The 15,237-nt window shown below is 26.7% G+C and overlaps 3 protein-coding genes across 5 annotated transcripts; 2 read left to right on the top strand and 1 right to left on the bottom strand.

Moving 5' to 3' along the window:
- The first annotated feature begins 434 nt into the window (after window positions 1-434).
- LOC122530206 (integrin beta-PS) lies at window positions 435-4,733 on the top strand. Its single transcript, XM_043656967.1, has 10 exons — window positions 435-588; window positions 1,472-1,649; window positions 1,758-2,058; window positions 2,132-2,360; window positions 2,464-2,548; window positions 2,615-3,262; window positions 3,344-3,655; window positions 3,717-3,917; window positions 4,046-4,549; window positions 4,639-4,733. Exons 2-10 carry the CDS (start codon window positions 1,485-1,487, stop codon window positions 4,702-4,704), a joined length of 2,511 nt encoding a protein of 836 aa, XP_043512902.1. The 5' UTR covers window positions 435-588; window positions 1,472-1,484; the 3' UTR covers window positions 4,705-4,733.
- Window positions 4,734-8,249: 3,516 nt separating this feature from the next.
- Window positions 8,250-12,066, top strand: LOC122530209 (reticulophagy regulator 3-like). Of its 2 annotated transcripts, XM_043656974.1 has the most exons (7): window positions 8,250-8,420; window positions 8,816-9,125; window positions 10,096-10,221; window positions 10,323-10,419; window positions 10,538-10,688; window positions 10,816-10,944; window positions 11,100-12,066. In XM_043656974.1, exons 2-7 carry the CDS (start codon window positions 8,893-8,895, stop codon window positions 11,375-11,377), a joined length of 1,014 nt encoding a protein of 337 aa, XP_043512909.1. In that variant the 5' UTR covers window positions 8,250-8,420; window positions 8,816-8,892; the 3' UTR covers window positions 11,378-12,066. The 2 variants fall into 2 exon arrangements, with proteins under 2 accessions (XP_043512909.1, XP_043512907.1); XM_043656972.1 differs by lacking the exon at window positions 8,250-8,420 and having other exon boundaries at window positions 8,536-9,125.
- Window positions 12,067-13,524: 1,458 nt separating this feature from the next.
- LOC122530202 (tRNA methyltransferase 10 homolog A) lies at window positions 13,525-15,234 on the bottom strand. 2 transcript variants are annotated; one of them, XM_043656962.1, is made up of 5 exons: window positions 14,752-15,234; window positions 14,292-14,601; window positions 14,031-14,177; window positions 13,857-13,962; window positions 13,525-13,769 (listed from the first exon to the last, which is right to left on the bottom strand). In XM_043656962.1, the coding sequence occupies exons 1-5, from the start codon at window positions 14,931-14,933 to the stop codon at window positions 13,555-13,557; spliced, it is 960 nt and encodes a 319-aa protein (XP_043512897.1). In that variant the 5' UTR covers window positions 14,934-15,234; the 3' UTR covers window positions 13,525-13,554. The 2 variants fall into 2 exon arrangements, with proteins under 2 accessions (XP_043512897.1, XP_043512898.1); XM_043656963.1 differs by having other exon boundaries at window positions 13,551-13,750.
- Between the last annotated feature and the right edge of the window lie 3 nt (window positions 15,235-15,237).

Genomic DNA, 15,237 nt, shown 5'->3' with positions numbered 1-15,237 from the left:
CTTATTTGATTAAGTGACAATGGATATATTTACTCAATACAGCTAAAATATTCAGAATAATAAATTTAACTCTGATTTTATCTAGATTTTACTCGCATGGTTTTACTTAGCTTTTATTTAGCTTTTTGTTTGGTCATATTTTTCAACATTGTTAATTTTTTTAATGATATTACGGAAATAAATTGTTTATTTTAGTACAATAATTTTAATACAAAACATTAGAATTAATATTCATACATGTACATCTAAATAAAATTCAAAATCTCCCGCTTTTTTCATACTATCAAAAAAAAAAGAAAAAGAAAATAATTCAAAGATTTGACGTCTATAACGCTAATGTTATATTTGTTCACATTCGTTTTAACTAGATGTGTATCTAGGTATCATTAAATACTTTATGCTGTAAGTACAGTCAGAATAATCAGAATCAGCGAGAGAACGTGTGAGTCTATCACGGTCTGGTATAGGTAGTTGGTTGTGGAGTGCGTTTGATGGGTTACCTTTTATGGCGATTCAAGTAACAAGAAAACATTAGTGAAACTTGTGATGTTTTAATAATAAATTGAAAGGAAAACTTCTAACGGAAAAGTAAGTCTCTAGACTTCTTATTCAGTTTTTCTAATATTTATGATTTCGTTCACGAAGAGATATCATTTTGTAAATATAAAGATGACGGCATCGTTGTGAATGAATAAGCCGTTTGTTTTAAGCCGTGAATAATTTTATTTTAGAAATATCGAATAATACTGTTAAAATATAAATTCAGAAAATTCTTTAAAATTTTCCAAATAAACATGTTTCCAATTCATATTATGTACAAAATGTCACTTAAATTAAGAACAACAATATAGAAAAATTTGTACACTTAAATCTTTAATTGCATTTTCTATTAAATAAATAATTGTTTTGTAAACGTTCTATTTTTTTTTTTAAATTTATTTTCTTACAAATGTATGTGTATGTATTTAATATATATATAAAGAAACATTTGTAAATAAATTTTTTAATGTACTGATGTTGAAATTAATTATATTAATTATTATTTTCTTCAGATTCATAACCATAACTTTAAGATAAAATGATAAGACAACTTAAATTATTTATAGACAACTTGTCAAATAAATTTTCTGTTGTATTTGTAAATGAAGTATTACAAGTTTGTTCCACTTTTGGATAAATAATTAACATCATTGAAAGATTTTTATATATTTTCACCCATATAAAATGAATATATTTCAGGCTTATTTCCAGACAATAAAAAATAGTAACTAAGAACATGTATTTTAAGAATATGATGAATCAACAATTGCAAGAATATTACCTCATATCTCCTTCATTTTTTAAAAATAACTGTATGAAGTTATAATTTAATACAAGAGTTGTAAAATCGTTATATTATTTTAAAACCATAATTTAATGTATACTCTAACTAAACTATATTAAAAAAATTTATATTACTAATGGTTTTCAGAAACATTTTCAAAATGTTTGGCAGCTTGAAATGGATTATAGCAGTAACAATTACTACATCTCTAGTAAAGGCAAATTATTCGCCTCCAGAGAGATTGACTGGAATGAATCCTTGTATTAGCAAACAAACATGTCATGAATGCATACAAACACCACATTGTGCCTGGTGTGCTGCACCAGTGAGTTTTTATGTCGAAATATTCCTATATTAATAATATATATATATATATATATATATATAATGTTCATAATGTATCTTAAGCGAATAATTAAAATTTATTTTCTAGAAATTTTCTGAGAAACGTTGTTTTTTACCAAACATTAATACTAAAATATTTGCAACATGTCCTGCCGAATATACATGGAATCCAGATAATGTTTTTAGTATGATAAGACATAGAAATTTAACAAAAGGTGGATATGCATATGGTGGTGCTAATAGTTATGAGTATTCTAGCACATATGGCTCTAGTTCGCAGTCCAGTAGTAGTAGTAGTAGTAGTAGCAGCAGCAGCAGTAACAGTAGTGGCAGAAGACAAGAAGCTGTACAAATTTGGCCACAAGAAGTTAATCTAAAACTTCGAATAAGTAAGTTTATATATAAGCAATTTTAATATGAAACAATATTTACAATATTAAATGATATAAAACAATTTTTTAGATGAAGCACACAGAATGACTTTTGCCTATTCACAAGCTGAAGATTATCCTGTTGATTTGTATTATCTTATGGACTTGAGTAAATCAATGGAAGATGACAAAAAAAAATTATCAGATTTAGGTCAACTCTTAGTAGAAAGTATGAGTAAAATTACTAGTAATTTTCGATTAGGTTTTGGCAGTTTTGTTGATAAAGTTGTAATGCCTTACGTTAGTACTATGCCTAAATCGTAAGTTCCTCATAAAAAATTACAATCTATGTGTATGTATAAGTTGAAATTACAATTTTATGCTTCATTTAACGATAAATTTATAGTCAGTTTTATATTTCAGATTAATAGAACCATGTGATGGGTGTGCAGCACCATATGGTTATAAAAATATTATGACATTGTCTCAAGATACTAGTCATTTTGCAGTAAGTAATAATTTAATTTTTCAATTAATCTATAAAAATTGTTATTAATTTTTCTTATTTATTTAGAGTTTAGTGCGAAATGCTTCAGTATCTGGAAACTTAGATGCGCCAGAAGGAGGATTTGATGCAATAATGCAAGCTATAGTTTGTAGGCGACAGATTGGCTGGCGTGAAAAGGCTCGTAGACTTTTAGTATTTTCTACAGATGCCGGTTTTCATTATGCAGGTGATGGTAAATTAGGTGGAATTGTCAAACCAAATGATGGTGAATGTCATTTAGATGGTACTGGACTTTACACGCATTCATCTTTGCAAGATTATCCAAGCATTTCTCAGATTAATTTGAAAGTCAAACAAAATGCTATTAATATTATATGGGCTGTTACGGAAGAGCAAATAAATGTATATAAAAGACTGACTAAACACGTAGAAGGATCTTTTGCTGGTAAATTGTCTGATGACTCGAGTAACGTTGTAGAATTAATTCGTGAACAATATGATGCAATTTCAAGCTCGGTCGAAATGAAAGATACAGCTAGCAGCGCTGTTAAGGTAAAATATTTTTCGAAGTGTTTGGGTACGGGACCACTTATTGAAACTTCAAAATGTGACGGATTAAAGGTTGGAACAAAAGTAGAATTTACTGCAGAAATTGAAGTCACAAGTTGTCCAGAAAATAGGTCTGAATGGAAACAAAAATTCGATATTTATCCAGTAAGAATAAAAGTATTCAAATCTATTTGCTTAATTCAATATAGGTAAATTTAATAAAGAATTGAATTTACTTTCTTTCAGGTTGGGATTAATGAAACACTTACTGTAAATTTAGAAATGTTATGTGACTGTGAATGTGAACGCGAAGGTGCTATGTATGAACCAAAATCTCCAGAATGTAATGGTGTAGGAACTTTAAAATGTGGTATTTGTGAATGTTATGACGGATATTTTGGAAAACGTTGCGAATGTAGTCCTCATCAAGAAATGACAGGACTAGATAAACATTTCCAATCTTGTAGACCAGATAACACTTCTCTGGTAGATTGTTCAGGAAGAGGAACTTGTGCTTGTGGTCAATGCGAGTGTGAAGAAAGAGAAAATCCTGAAGAAGTATATAATTTTAATATAAAGATTTATATTTGTTTAATTATGTTGATTTTGTTTATTTCAGATAATATCAGGTCATTTTTGCGAATGTGACAATTTCTCATGTGATCGAGATCAAGGTTCTTTGTGCTCGAATCATGGAACGTGCGAGTGTGGACAATGTGTCTGTAATGCAGGTTGGACTGGTCCATCTTGCAATTGTAGATCTTCAAATGAAACTTGTATTGCGCCAGGAACTACTAATGGAGTGTTATGTTCAGGACATGTAAGTTTTTGATTACTTTGAACAAAAACTTTTACATTTAATTTTTTATGTTTTACGTTTACGTTTACGTGTTACGTTTTTTACATTTAATTTTTACGTTTAATTTTAATTAATCTTTTATCACTTAGGGAGATTGTGTTTGTGGTGAATGCATCTGCCATGAAGAAGGAAATACTAGATATTCTGGTAAACATTGTAATAAATGTCCAACTTGTCCAAGCCGGTGTGAAGAATTAAAAAACTGTGTATTATGTCAAATGTACGGTACTGGTAATTTCACTGACAAAGAAGAATGTGCAAAAAATTGCAAAACATTCGTTCCCGAACCAGTTGATACAGTAATACCAGATGTGGACAAGGATGAAGTTCCATGTTTTGGTATAGATGAAGATGACTGCAAGTATAACTTTGTTTATTATTACAATGAAACGAATTGCCTAAATGTCCGAGCTCAAAAAGAAAGGGAATGTCCACCGCAAGTTTATATGCTCGGTATAGTATTGGGTGTAATTGCAGCTATTGTTTTAATCGGTCTTGCATTGTTACTTTTATGGAAATTATTAACAACTATACATGATAGAAGAGAGTTTGCAAGATTTGAAAAGGAAAGAATGATGGCTAAATGGGACACGGTAAAAATATCAATTTATTTTTGATTTTATATATTTTTTCTTCTTTTTTTTTTTGTATAAAATATTTCATTTTTATTATTTTTTAATAGGGTGAAAATCCAATTTATAAACAAGCAACATCAACGTTTAAAAATCCAACATATGCTGGGAAGTGAAAAATCATTAAAATAATCCTTATTTAATGGAGAAGATTATTTACAATAACACATGTTTTTATATATAAATATAAATTTTTAATTGATTAATATTTAAACGACAAACAAATTTTATTATGCAGCAAATGAAGCTTTAGCACTAATTAGAATAGTCGTTAACATTATAACTGATAAGTATTTAATGGAATCTAATGTAATATGAAATTATCAAATTATTCAAGTATGATATTATAATACTGCCATATAACTTAGACTGCTATGTATGAATGTGCGTATGTGTGTAAGTGTAAATTATGTACACAATGTATACAATGAAAAATTATAACATAGGAATGAATATCTGCATGAAAATATGAAACGGTTTGAAGATTCAAAATGTCTTACCGTAACACTTATATAGAAGTGCCTTTTTGTCTTTTATGACAGAAATATATTTATATAATTTTTAATTTATAAAATTTATGAGATGTATTATTCTTTTAAAAGATTTCATTCACTCTTAGAATAGAGTGTAATGAATTTTTCTTTTAAATATATTTATTAACATTTTTCATATATACGCGACATTAATACATTTCAAACAAAAAATATGAAGGCACATTTTAATATGTGATATTATAAGATCTAATGTTTTACACAAACACGTATTGACAAACGATGTTCAGTTGTTTTCTAAGTCTTCCTGATTCTTATGTCTGTTTTAACTTTTATAAAAAAAAAAAAATGATTTAAAAATATATAAAAAGAAGTGTATAAATGTAAAAAAGTAGCAAAATGCATATAAATCATTTTACAATTTATAAGAAGTGCAAGTCTCAAGATTTTTTTTACAGCTATTTATAAATTTTTAGATAAATAATATAAAATTTTAGATAAAAAATATAAAATTTGATTGTCTTTGATCTTTTATATCTACAAATAGAAATGCAGTTAACGAAAACAAAACAAAACAAGTTGACATTTTAAATGTAGCAGATTAATCTTTTGGAATACATTATATCAATTTTATTATAGGATATAATTTATAACTTTTATACTAGTTTATTGTTATTTACATGTTCACATTCAAAACGAAAGAATAGATTTAATATAATAGTAACTCAAAGAATAAATATTTTAAATGTAAACAAATACTATTATTAATATTATTATTATAAAATAATTGTATTTGTATAAAAATCATTCAATTGATCAATCATTTATCAATTAATTAATCATGCATTTGAAATGTTTTAAATGTTTTATTGACATTGATAATGACAAAAATATCAGTTTATCTTACGATTTCTTACAATTACGTTGTAAAATAAAATAAATAATTACGATATTGTTTCTTCATCTGTTAACAATGTATTTTCGTACACTCATTTATATTTCTAAAGTTTTGTTTTCACAAATAAACGATTTATATATGAGTTAATTCTAAATTAGCATAATGTATTTTTCCTAACAGGAAATTGAATTTAATTAATATAATAATAATACTAATATGATTTTATTTATAAATAATTGCATATATGCAATATATAAATTTTTTATATTTTTTTCTATTCTTTTTAATCTTTCCAAGTTGAATCCGTAAATGTTAAAAACTAGTTATATTTTTAATTGTGAAACGTAATACTCGTACACAATATTTTATTAGAAACTTGCAACCAGCAATGCACAAACAGCAATTTATGCGTAAAATTGGCGTTGTGACAAAAACTTAACGCAATAATATACTGTAGTTACATCTTTATGATAAACAACGTGATTTTGTAGGATCGTATTTTAACAGAAATAAAATTACAAATTTTAACAGAAATTACAAATATAAACTTATCTGTGCTAATACATGTGTGACATAGTAATCAAATTATCTTGCAACTATGTAAATAGAGAAAAATAATACAAAGCATATGGATATATATATATATGTGTATATGTGTGTGTGTACTATATTGTATAGAGGTCACACAGAAATAAAATCTTTAATTACATAAACTATAATTATTATTTACTATAAATTATAATTCAAGATTCGGTACAGATTTAGTACAAGAAAATTATACTTTGTACTATACTTCTTTTTGTTAAATGACATTATACTGTTTTTATATAATTAACATTCTGTATTGAAGTAATTATACTTACGATGATTATATGTATTACGATACTTATGCAACACGTCAGTTCAATTCATCATGTACTACATATATATAAGTTAAGATATAAGTAATAATAATAAAGATATAAGTTATTTATGGATTTTCATTAATTTTTCATTATTGGTAGTATCATACAGATTTTTTAACACCAATAAAATAAAAATTATCCACGATTTTGAACAAAAAAAAATTTGCAATCCTTAACCTTAATTTATTAGCATTGAAATTTTAAACATTATCCAACTGTGATAACAAAACATTTTACTGTTAACGATGTTTTCGTTATAATTTATTTTAAAGAAGTTTATTAAAATCTAATACTATTTCAAATCACTTGTTCATTATTATAAACAAATCATACGTATAGACAATTATCTACATATATATTTTTATTTACCTTTTAACATCTTTAATAAAGCTTTACTTATGCATGATAATGAAATTAAAGAGTTGTTTAACAAAATTTAATTTATATATTATAGAATTTCAAACTACGGGGGTACTAGATTATTTATTACATTACTGATACGGTAAAAGTGAAAACATGAAAGAGCTTGACCTCGCATAATTTAAAGTAGAATAAAATTATTAGAAAATGTCAGTCTGAGAGCAAAGATCTTATTAACCAGACAGAATTCAAATACAGCGATTCTCTTTGATCAATAGAGAAAAACATTTTTATATGATTAATTAATCTAATTAAATTATCTTTTTATTTATGGATTTATTAAGTAATTTCATAAGAAAAATCAATATATACACAATTATATATGTATCTCGTTTAAATGTTAAAAGTTTTTTTTTATTATAAATGCATTGTGTTCAAATTAACGCACAATTACAGCGGGAATATTTAAATTGATTTATTTACAAAAAATTTTGTTCAATATCGTCGGATGAATGATATTTTTTAAATAAGATAGAGGTGCTAAAGGTATCAATAAAATATGTATTGTATATAACTTTACAATTTAAAGCCACAATGAAATTAAGTTTATATAAAGACACGTTAGTTTATGAAAATTTCTCGTAATTTCGAGTAACAAAATAAAAACTCTAAATTAGTCTGATTTATTTGAACACTTGAATGAGTTTTTTTAATATAAATCCTACAAAGTGAATGATTGAATGATTTTTTTAAGCTCTTCGTGTAATTATTGAACTCATCATTTCTAATTCGTCAAATTAAATATTAGTTCTGCCATAATTTAGGAATCAAGTTATTAATATTACATGAAATACATTATCAACCATATCGAGTACCAGTGGAATGACTAAAATTTGTCAATTTACGCAGTTTCATCGTACGTTGCTTGCTGTTTATTATGCGATGCAACCGCGTCTCGTGTCTCAAGCGTCACGTGTTTGCAATAGGTGAAGGTAGAGTATGATGTGGAATAATGCTTGAGCGCGTATGTACGTCGTCTCAGTAGCACGATAACAGATACGATAACTAGTCACGAACTAGCGCTTCTAGAAAAACATAAAAAAAAAAGACAAAATTGTGCGCAATTTAGAAAAAGGCACTCGTAAAATTGACAAGAACAAATGTAAAGTATTGCGAAGGTATACACTCGATCCTTATATTTTCGTTTTTTTCTCATTTATGTTTCTTTCTCTTGCTCTATTCTCTCTCTCTCTCTCTCTCACCCACTCTCCTCCCTCCTCTTTTCCTCAGTGGCTGTCTCTTTCTGTCGCTCATCCACGTTGCACTCATTCGTACTCTGTCGACCGTGGTCGTAGTCTTAATCCATCCTTTCGTTTATATTCGTTTCTATCTTTCTCGCTTTCTATTCTTTCTTCTCTGTCCGGTCAGCTTGCCTCCTTCTTTCTCATTGTCAGTTTCTCGTTTTCTTTCTCGCTCTGTTCTTCGATGCAAAGCAGAAGAAACCCCCGCGGTTGTTCGTTCGTTCTCAAAAGTCTTACTCTCGTTGTCACACGCTAAAAATACTCCCGCACAGTCTTCCGAGGGTGTACCATGCCAAAGGAATACGGGAATTAGGACGACAAAAGCAGTCAACGTCGACCTGGAACTGTCATGGAACGACTTTCGAGAGTGGCATGTTATTTTCGATGGATGAGGAACACGCTACCTCATGATGCAAGTAAAGCAGAGGACGAGCGCAAAACTGTCGAGAATGAACGGCATCGGAATGTCGGGTGCAGTTTCGAAGCCTCAAGGCGACTTTGTGGCATTCTGGAGAGTATCCTTCTTTGGGAGAATTCTGTGAACAGTATCTCCGTCGTCATTGTATTCAATATATTGTTCTGGTGAGTCCGCGTAGTGTTATAGTTGTCGTGTGCGTCATTTCTAAGCTACACTATTATATGCATGATTTCGTGAAATTTGATTATCGACACGTTTTTCCATTGTAGAGATACCCGTTTGAGTTTCAACATTGGTCAGATTACAAAATAAAGCATCTTCGTGACATTCAGCACGATGCTGAATAATAAATATAATTGTATTTTTTCTTTTTTCTCTCGATGCTCTTTCGTGTTTCTGTTTTTTCGATTAACAAGCTTACTTACTACTACGACATTTTATAAAAAATTTATGCACATTAATAGTAGTCGTCGTGAAACATTCGGCATATTTCTAAATGCTTTCGAAGTGATTTATCTTTTAGGTCAAGGTTTGCAAAGGCGTGCGTCTTTTGGCGTTTCATTTGTCATTTGTAAATAATAATATCAATACTCGAGCATTCTGATGCTTTGTATCATTTTTGTGTATGTTCCTTGTGCGATAAGCGTAAGAACAACGTCACATGACGTTATTTACGTATATTACGAAAACAAGTTAATATAAGTCATTAATGGGTTTCCGAAGTTCCGTATAGTAGAAATATCGTAAAATCTTTCTCCGTCTCTTTCTCTACGATTATACATCCCCGTGACATTCATATTTGCTTTGTCGAATGAATTGCATGTTCTCTGCGTATTTTCCCACCGGGTCTACAGCACTATTCTAGATGGCAGTATGTGTTGACAATTAAAAAACTATTGTATAATTGCAAATCGTTCGATCTATATTACCCGTAAATTATAATATTTACTTTGTCATTGTTGTAATTTATTATATACTCAGATATTCATACATTTTGTAATGAAATTGCGAATAGAAGAGATTAGATGCTTATTTATATAGTTGTACTCATTTGTAAATTAAAAGAAAGTCAATCTTATGCGTTAAAATATATTATTTAATTTTATGAATATTAATTTTATGTATATTTTTTAGGGGTATTGTTATACTAGAGATTCGAGGCTTTGCTGCAGCCAGCAGTGCTGCACTAGTCATTGTACTCTGCTATAATACCTTGGAAGCTCAAGTTCACAATGAAAATAAAGCATTGGACACAGCTGCGTATGTATTAAGAGTTTCCAAAAATTTTGTGCTTACATGCTTATAACTATTTTATACAAGCATTTTATGTAATTCATTCCAAATGTATAACTTATTTATAGTTCCTACGCAAAAGCAGAACAGATTGAAAAAATAGGGAAAAGAATAAAATCTGTAATTCATAGCTTGAAGCAGTTAAGGAAAGAACAACCAGGAGTGGTAATGTTTTATCAATTAATATATACATTGTAATATAGAAGTAGAAAAATATAGTTAATCAATGCATATCTCATTTTACTATGCTACTTGCGTGTGTAAATATTAAAAATCATTTCAGTTTTGTACTGCAGTATGTTCTCTTTCTTTGGGTCTATGGATTATTGGCCGTACTATAAATGGTATACTTCTTATATATACGATATGCATGAGCATTTTACTTGGACCTGCATTGTTGTTGAAGTTACCTAGCAAAATGGTAGTACATAAAGGTAATTAATATATTGACAAATATAAAAAATATTATTTTTACTAACAACAATAAGAATAATAATTTTATTAAAGTTAAAGAAAAAAAACTAATATGATTAGAAAATGTTAATTTTCACTCTATTTCAGAATGGGATAGTGAAATTGAAGAATTTTTACCAGCAGTAACTGAAGATAATCTTCAAGTTCTTACAAGAGCTGGAGAATCAGGGGATCAATCCCCAACACCGACAAGCGTATTATCTGATGCTCAAAATGGTATAATTAGTTATTCAATATTAATAATCGTAATTAAATATTATATAATATTAATCATAATTAAATATTAAATATTATTTATTTAAGAACTTATTTAATACTTATTTAATAAAATTGTTCGGTAAAATTATGTTGAATTTTTTGTTTAATTACAGAGTTTCTTATTGATGAAGATCTTTTGGGTCTTAAAATGCCGTCACACGAAGATGGAAGTACTGATGGTGTGGAAGTTTCTGAATTAGAGCTTAGTGCTGAAGAAACTGATGTGGATGGTATTAAATTTCAAAGTGGCCATTTTGAGAAAGGATCATCTTCTGAGGAAGAAGCAGAACTTGAACCTCTATCAAGTAAACTAGTTAGTCATAGTGATGAAAGTGGTAGCGAATTTGAAATAATTGATGGTCAAGAAATTGATAATTTAGACATTGCATGAAAATAACTGATGTGTAAACTGTGAAGTTATTATTATGCAGAATAGAATTGAAGTAAAGAGTTGATTTCAAAAAAACATTTTGATTGGGTAATTAAGTAATTATTTTATGACAATTTTAGATATTTGCTTATTAACGAATTTTTACGCAAAATTGACATAACATTAATTTGAATAAAATGAATAAAAATCATGTATTACTAAAAAAATAATATAAATTATATTTCTCTAAATTTATATAGTTGAAGATATTTCGAGATATTTCAAGAAATTTAAAATTTAGATATTTGTTTTATGTCGTGCAAATGATAGCTTCTCAGTAGTTACATATACTTATATTAAAGTATATTCATAAAATTGTACATATTATGTGCAACAAAGAGAATTATCTCACTTACAAACGATTCTTGATGTATATAAGAGATATCAATTATCAAAAAACTTAGAGGGAAAAAGATAAAATTGAACAAATAACGATTGTCAATTTAAATGTCGCTTTGACCTTCATGGCCAAAAATGATTTTGTATATATGTATCACACACAGAAAATAATTACCTGCGAATTATAATTAAGAAATTAGAAACTACAATGTCCATTATGCAGCAGGTAGAAGATAGATAAATATTATCATAGTAAATATGTACTCTGTTTTTGATATTACCGAAATTACATGTAAAAATAATTATACTTATCAAGAATCAATTTTTAATATTGCATAAATATTGTTTTGTGTCATAAATAAATTATGTAGTTTAATTTTTACAACTCAATTTTAAGTATTAAATAGAGTGTAACATATATGCACGAATAATATATTTTATTGATTACAAAAATTTTTTTTATTAATTACAAAACGTTAGAACTCTATTTAAAACTTAAACTAAAAGAATTGGTCACATAACATGTATTATAAATATTTTTTATTAATTACAAAACGTTAGAACTCTATTTAAAACTTAAACTAAAAGAATTGGTCACATAACATGTATTATAAATATTTTTTATTAATTACAAAACGTTAGAACTCTATTTAAAACTTAAACTAAAAGAATTGGTCACATAACATGTATTATAAATATTTTTTATTAATTACAAAACGTTAGAACTCTATTTAAAACTTAAACTAAAAGAATTGGTCACATAACATGTATGAAAAAGTCTTCAAAATAGTTTTTTATCGAATAAAGAAAATTTTTGTGTAATAAATTTTAAATTAAATTACAAAACAATATATCTCTATCTTCAAATTAATTACACATGTTTTGCTATTAAGATTTCTATTAAAAATGATACCACTTATGTAAGCAATTTTATTAGTAGTGTATACATACAAAAGTTAATATTAAATTTTTAAATGTATTATTAATTTTACCCAAATTTTGCAGAAAGTATTTAATTGTATTTTATAAATAATATTTTATTAGTAAAGTAAAAGAATGAGCTTTAATGTGTACAGATAATGAACGTAAAAATTAGTAATAACTAAATTATTATTAAAAAATTGTATGTTTTAAGAAATAACGAGAATTTTTTAATCAATATCCAATTAAATATTGGAAGTTATTTTCTAGTCATGATAATTATATCATACAAAATATAAAATAATAATACTTGAAGTAATATATTTAATTTTATATTAATTTAATTTATTCTTGTAACTTTGTTCTATGTTAAAGTAATTAGTGTAAATGATAATAGATATTAGTATAAATGTATATAAATTGTATACAAATATAGAATATTTTTGAAATTTTCTTGCAAAATTTGAGAAAAATTGATCCAAATTTTTTTTGAAGTGTAACAATTTTTTGTTTTGCCTTCACTTTTTCATTTTGCATAAGAGATATCATGTTTAAAGTAAATCTGTGAAATTACCTTGAATAAAAACAAACATCTTTACTTTATTTAAATTATGTGCATTGATGCTTTGTGATATGTGTTACTCCATTTAATATCCCATATATATAATGTACTTAATATTCAATTTCGTAGAAACAAAATTTGTTGTTTTATTAGTATATTTTAAATATATGTACTTTTTATTTATAATAATTTACATGTGTGTACATCAATTGATGTATGTATATGTACTTTTTATAAAATATACTATGATAATAAAATAATAAAACAAATTATATATAGTACAATATTACATTTTCTTATCTACAACATATTTTTGTTATGTACATACATTATTTATACTTTTAAATTCATTAATTGATTCTACCTTGCTATTTACATGAAAAATATCTCTCTTATCATTGTAAATATCAAATGTATGTTTATTGTCTTCTAATGGTACAATTAATTGTGCATTCTTCCTTTCTGGTAAAACTTGCAGAAAGACTTCTTGCCACGTTTTTCCTTCACTAACTCTAAGCAAAATTTCAAATACTAAAAAGATATACACACACACATATATACATATAAATATATAAAGTTTATATGTTAATTAGTAAATTTAATTTGTATCAATCATACCATGATCAACAGTCAAAACTTTCCTTGCCTTCATATTTAAAAATTTATCTAGAGGTAATCTGCCATGTCTCACACCAGCTTGCAAAGCTAATTTATGACAAAGGCCCTAAAATATAAATATTATATAAGAAATTTGTACAAGCTTTTTTTCTTTTCTTACAAATTTTGGCTTACTTTATGACTGTTATGATCAACAAGACCACCTATAACGTACACATAATCATGTTCTAACTGAGTAATTACATTTTCTGATTCGCTAGTAAGATATATAATTTTTTCCTTTGGATAAATATCCAAATAAGGTTCTGCATGAAATTTTACCTACACATTATTATATATTATATGTATTAAATTCCATAAAAGTTGAAACATAAATTAGATCAACTACATTTAATTTCTCTATAAAATTATTGTAATTTCATTAAAACAACATACATCCCAGTGTTCATATCCATTGTGCTTTTGCATATCGGTTTTTGATTTTCCATTAAAACTAGTAAGAGAAAATTGCATTGGTGCAATAGCTCGTCTATTCAAAGTATAACACCTCAGTATCTGTTTAGTTAATTTTGCAATATCCTTATCAATCATTAAATCATCAAAAGACAAATCAATAGTTATTCCAATTTTACAATTGCTATCTGCCATTGTGCTTTTCTTTAAAGCTTTCCTGGATGGTCCAAGATCTATATTATTTGCACGAGCAAACGCTCGTTTTTGTCTTATTTTTTCTCGTTCACGTAATCTGTGAAGTTAGAATAATTTTTAATAATATTGTTAAATTTAGTTACTAATATAATTTCATAAAATTTTTAATCTATTATGTGCAATTATATAATGGGTTGTAGAATCATACATAAATCTTTAATTTTTTAAGGAATTAATAAATAAAAACCTTCGCTCAACCTTTCGTGTTAACCACTTTTCCTTTTTTTTTACTTTCTTCAGCTGATGTTTACTTAAATTTGGATGCAATTCCGATAATTTTTTATTAAAACAAGTCTTCTGATCACAAACTTTTGCATATTGTACATTTCCAATTTTTTCAATATTATTTGTATCTATTTCATTCTCCATATTTTCACAAAAAATGTGGAAATGAAATTCGTGTTCCGTTTTGTGAAAGGATCTACTGAACTGTAACGTAGAATTACCTAAGAGAAATCTTGTTTCATTCAAGTGTTAACTATGCTTAAACACATGAAATTATAATAAACGTAAAGTAGCGTTACGTACTTTGTAACTTTTTTTTATAACAAAAACGTCATTGATTGTGTACGTTTGTTTACATTTAATTATTTTTCTATCAAAAAATAGAATTATTGTTTATTGTTTAATCGATTATAACTATTGCATTAACTTTTAGATCGTTTATTATGTT

Source organism: Frieseomelitta varia, unplaced genomic scaffold, assembly GCF_011392965.1.
Source record: "Frieseomelitta varia isolate USP_RPSP 00005682 unplaced genomic scaffold, Fvar_1.2 scaffold_332, whole genome shotgun sequence".
Lineage (NCBI taxonomy): Eukaryota > Metazoa > Arthropoda > Insecta > Hymenoptera > Apidae > Frieseomelitta > Frieseomelitta varia.
This window is presented reverse-complemented; position numbering and strand designations above follow the sequence as displayed.

What these genes read in the sequence shown, in the direction of transcription:
- LOC122530206 (XM_043656967.1), top strand. Translation starts at nt 1,485, where the DNA reads ATGTTTGGCAGCTTGAAATGGATTATAGCAGTAACAATTACTACATCT. An exon ending in GTGCCTGGTGTGCTGCACCA is followed by an intron (nt 1,650 to 1,757) that starts GTGAGTTTTTAT and finishes TTTATTTTCTAG; the next exon opens with AAATTTTCTGAGAAACGTTG. An exon ending in GAGTGTTATGTTCAGGACAT is followed by an intron (nt 3,918 to 4,045) that starts GTAAGTTTTTGA and finishes TTTATCACTTAG; the next exon opens with GGAGATTGTGTTTGTGGTGA.
- LOC122530209 (XM_043656974.1), top strand. Translation starts at nt 8,893, where the DNA reads ATGGAACGACTTTCGAGAGTGGCATGTTATTTTCGATGGATGAGGAAC. An exon ending in GTATTCAATATATTGTTCTG is followed by an intron (nt 9,126 to 10,095) that starts GTGAGTCCGCGT and finishes TATATTTTTTAG; the next exon opens with GGGTATTGTTATACTAGAGA. An exon ending in AAAGCATTGGACACAGCTGC is followed by an intron (nt 10,222 to 10,322) that starts GTATGTATTAAG and finishes ACTTATTTATAG; the next exon opens with TTCCTACGCAAAAGCAGAAC.
- LOC122530202 (XM_043656962.1), bottom strand. Translation starts at nt 14,933, where the DNA reads ATGGAGAATGAAATAGATACAAATAATATTGAAAAAATTGGAAATGTA. An exon ending in ATGGATATGAACACTGGGAT is followed by an intron (nt 14,178 to 14,291) that starts GTATGTTGTTTT and finishes AATAATGTGTAG; the next exon opens with GTAAAATTTCATGCAGAACC. An exon ending in TTGATCATAACAGTCATAAA is followed by an intron (nt 13,963 to 14,030) that starts GTAAGCCAAAAT and finishes TTTATATTTTAG; the next exon opens with GGCCTTTGTCATAAATTAGC.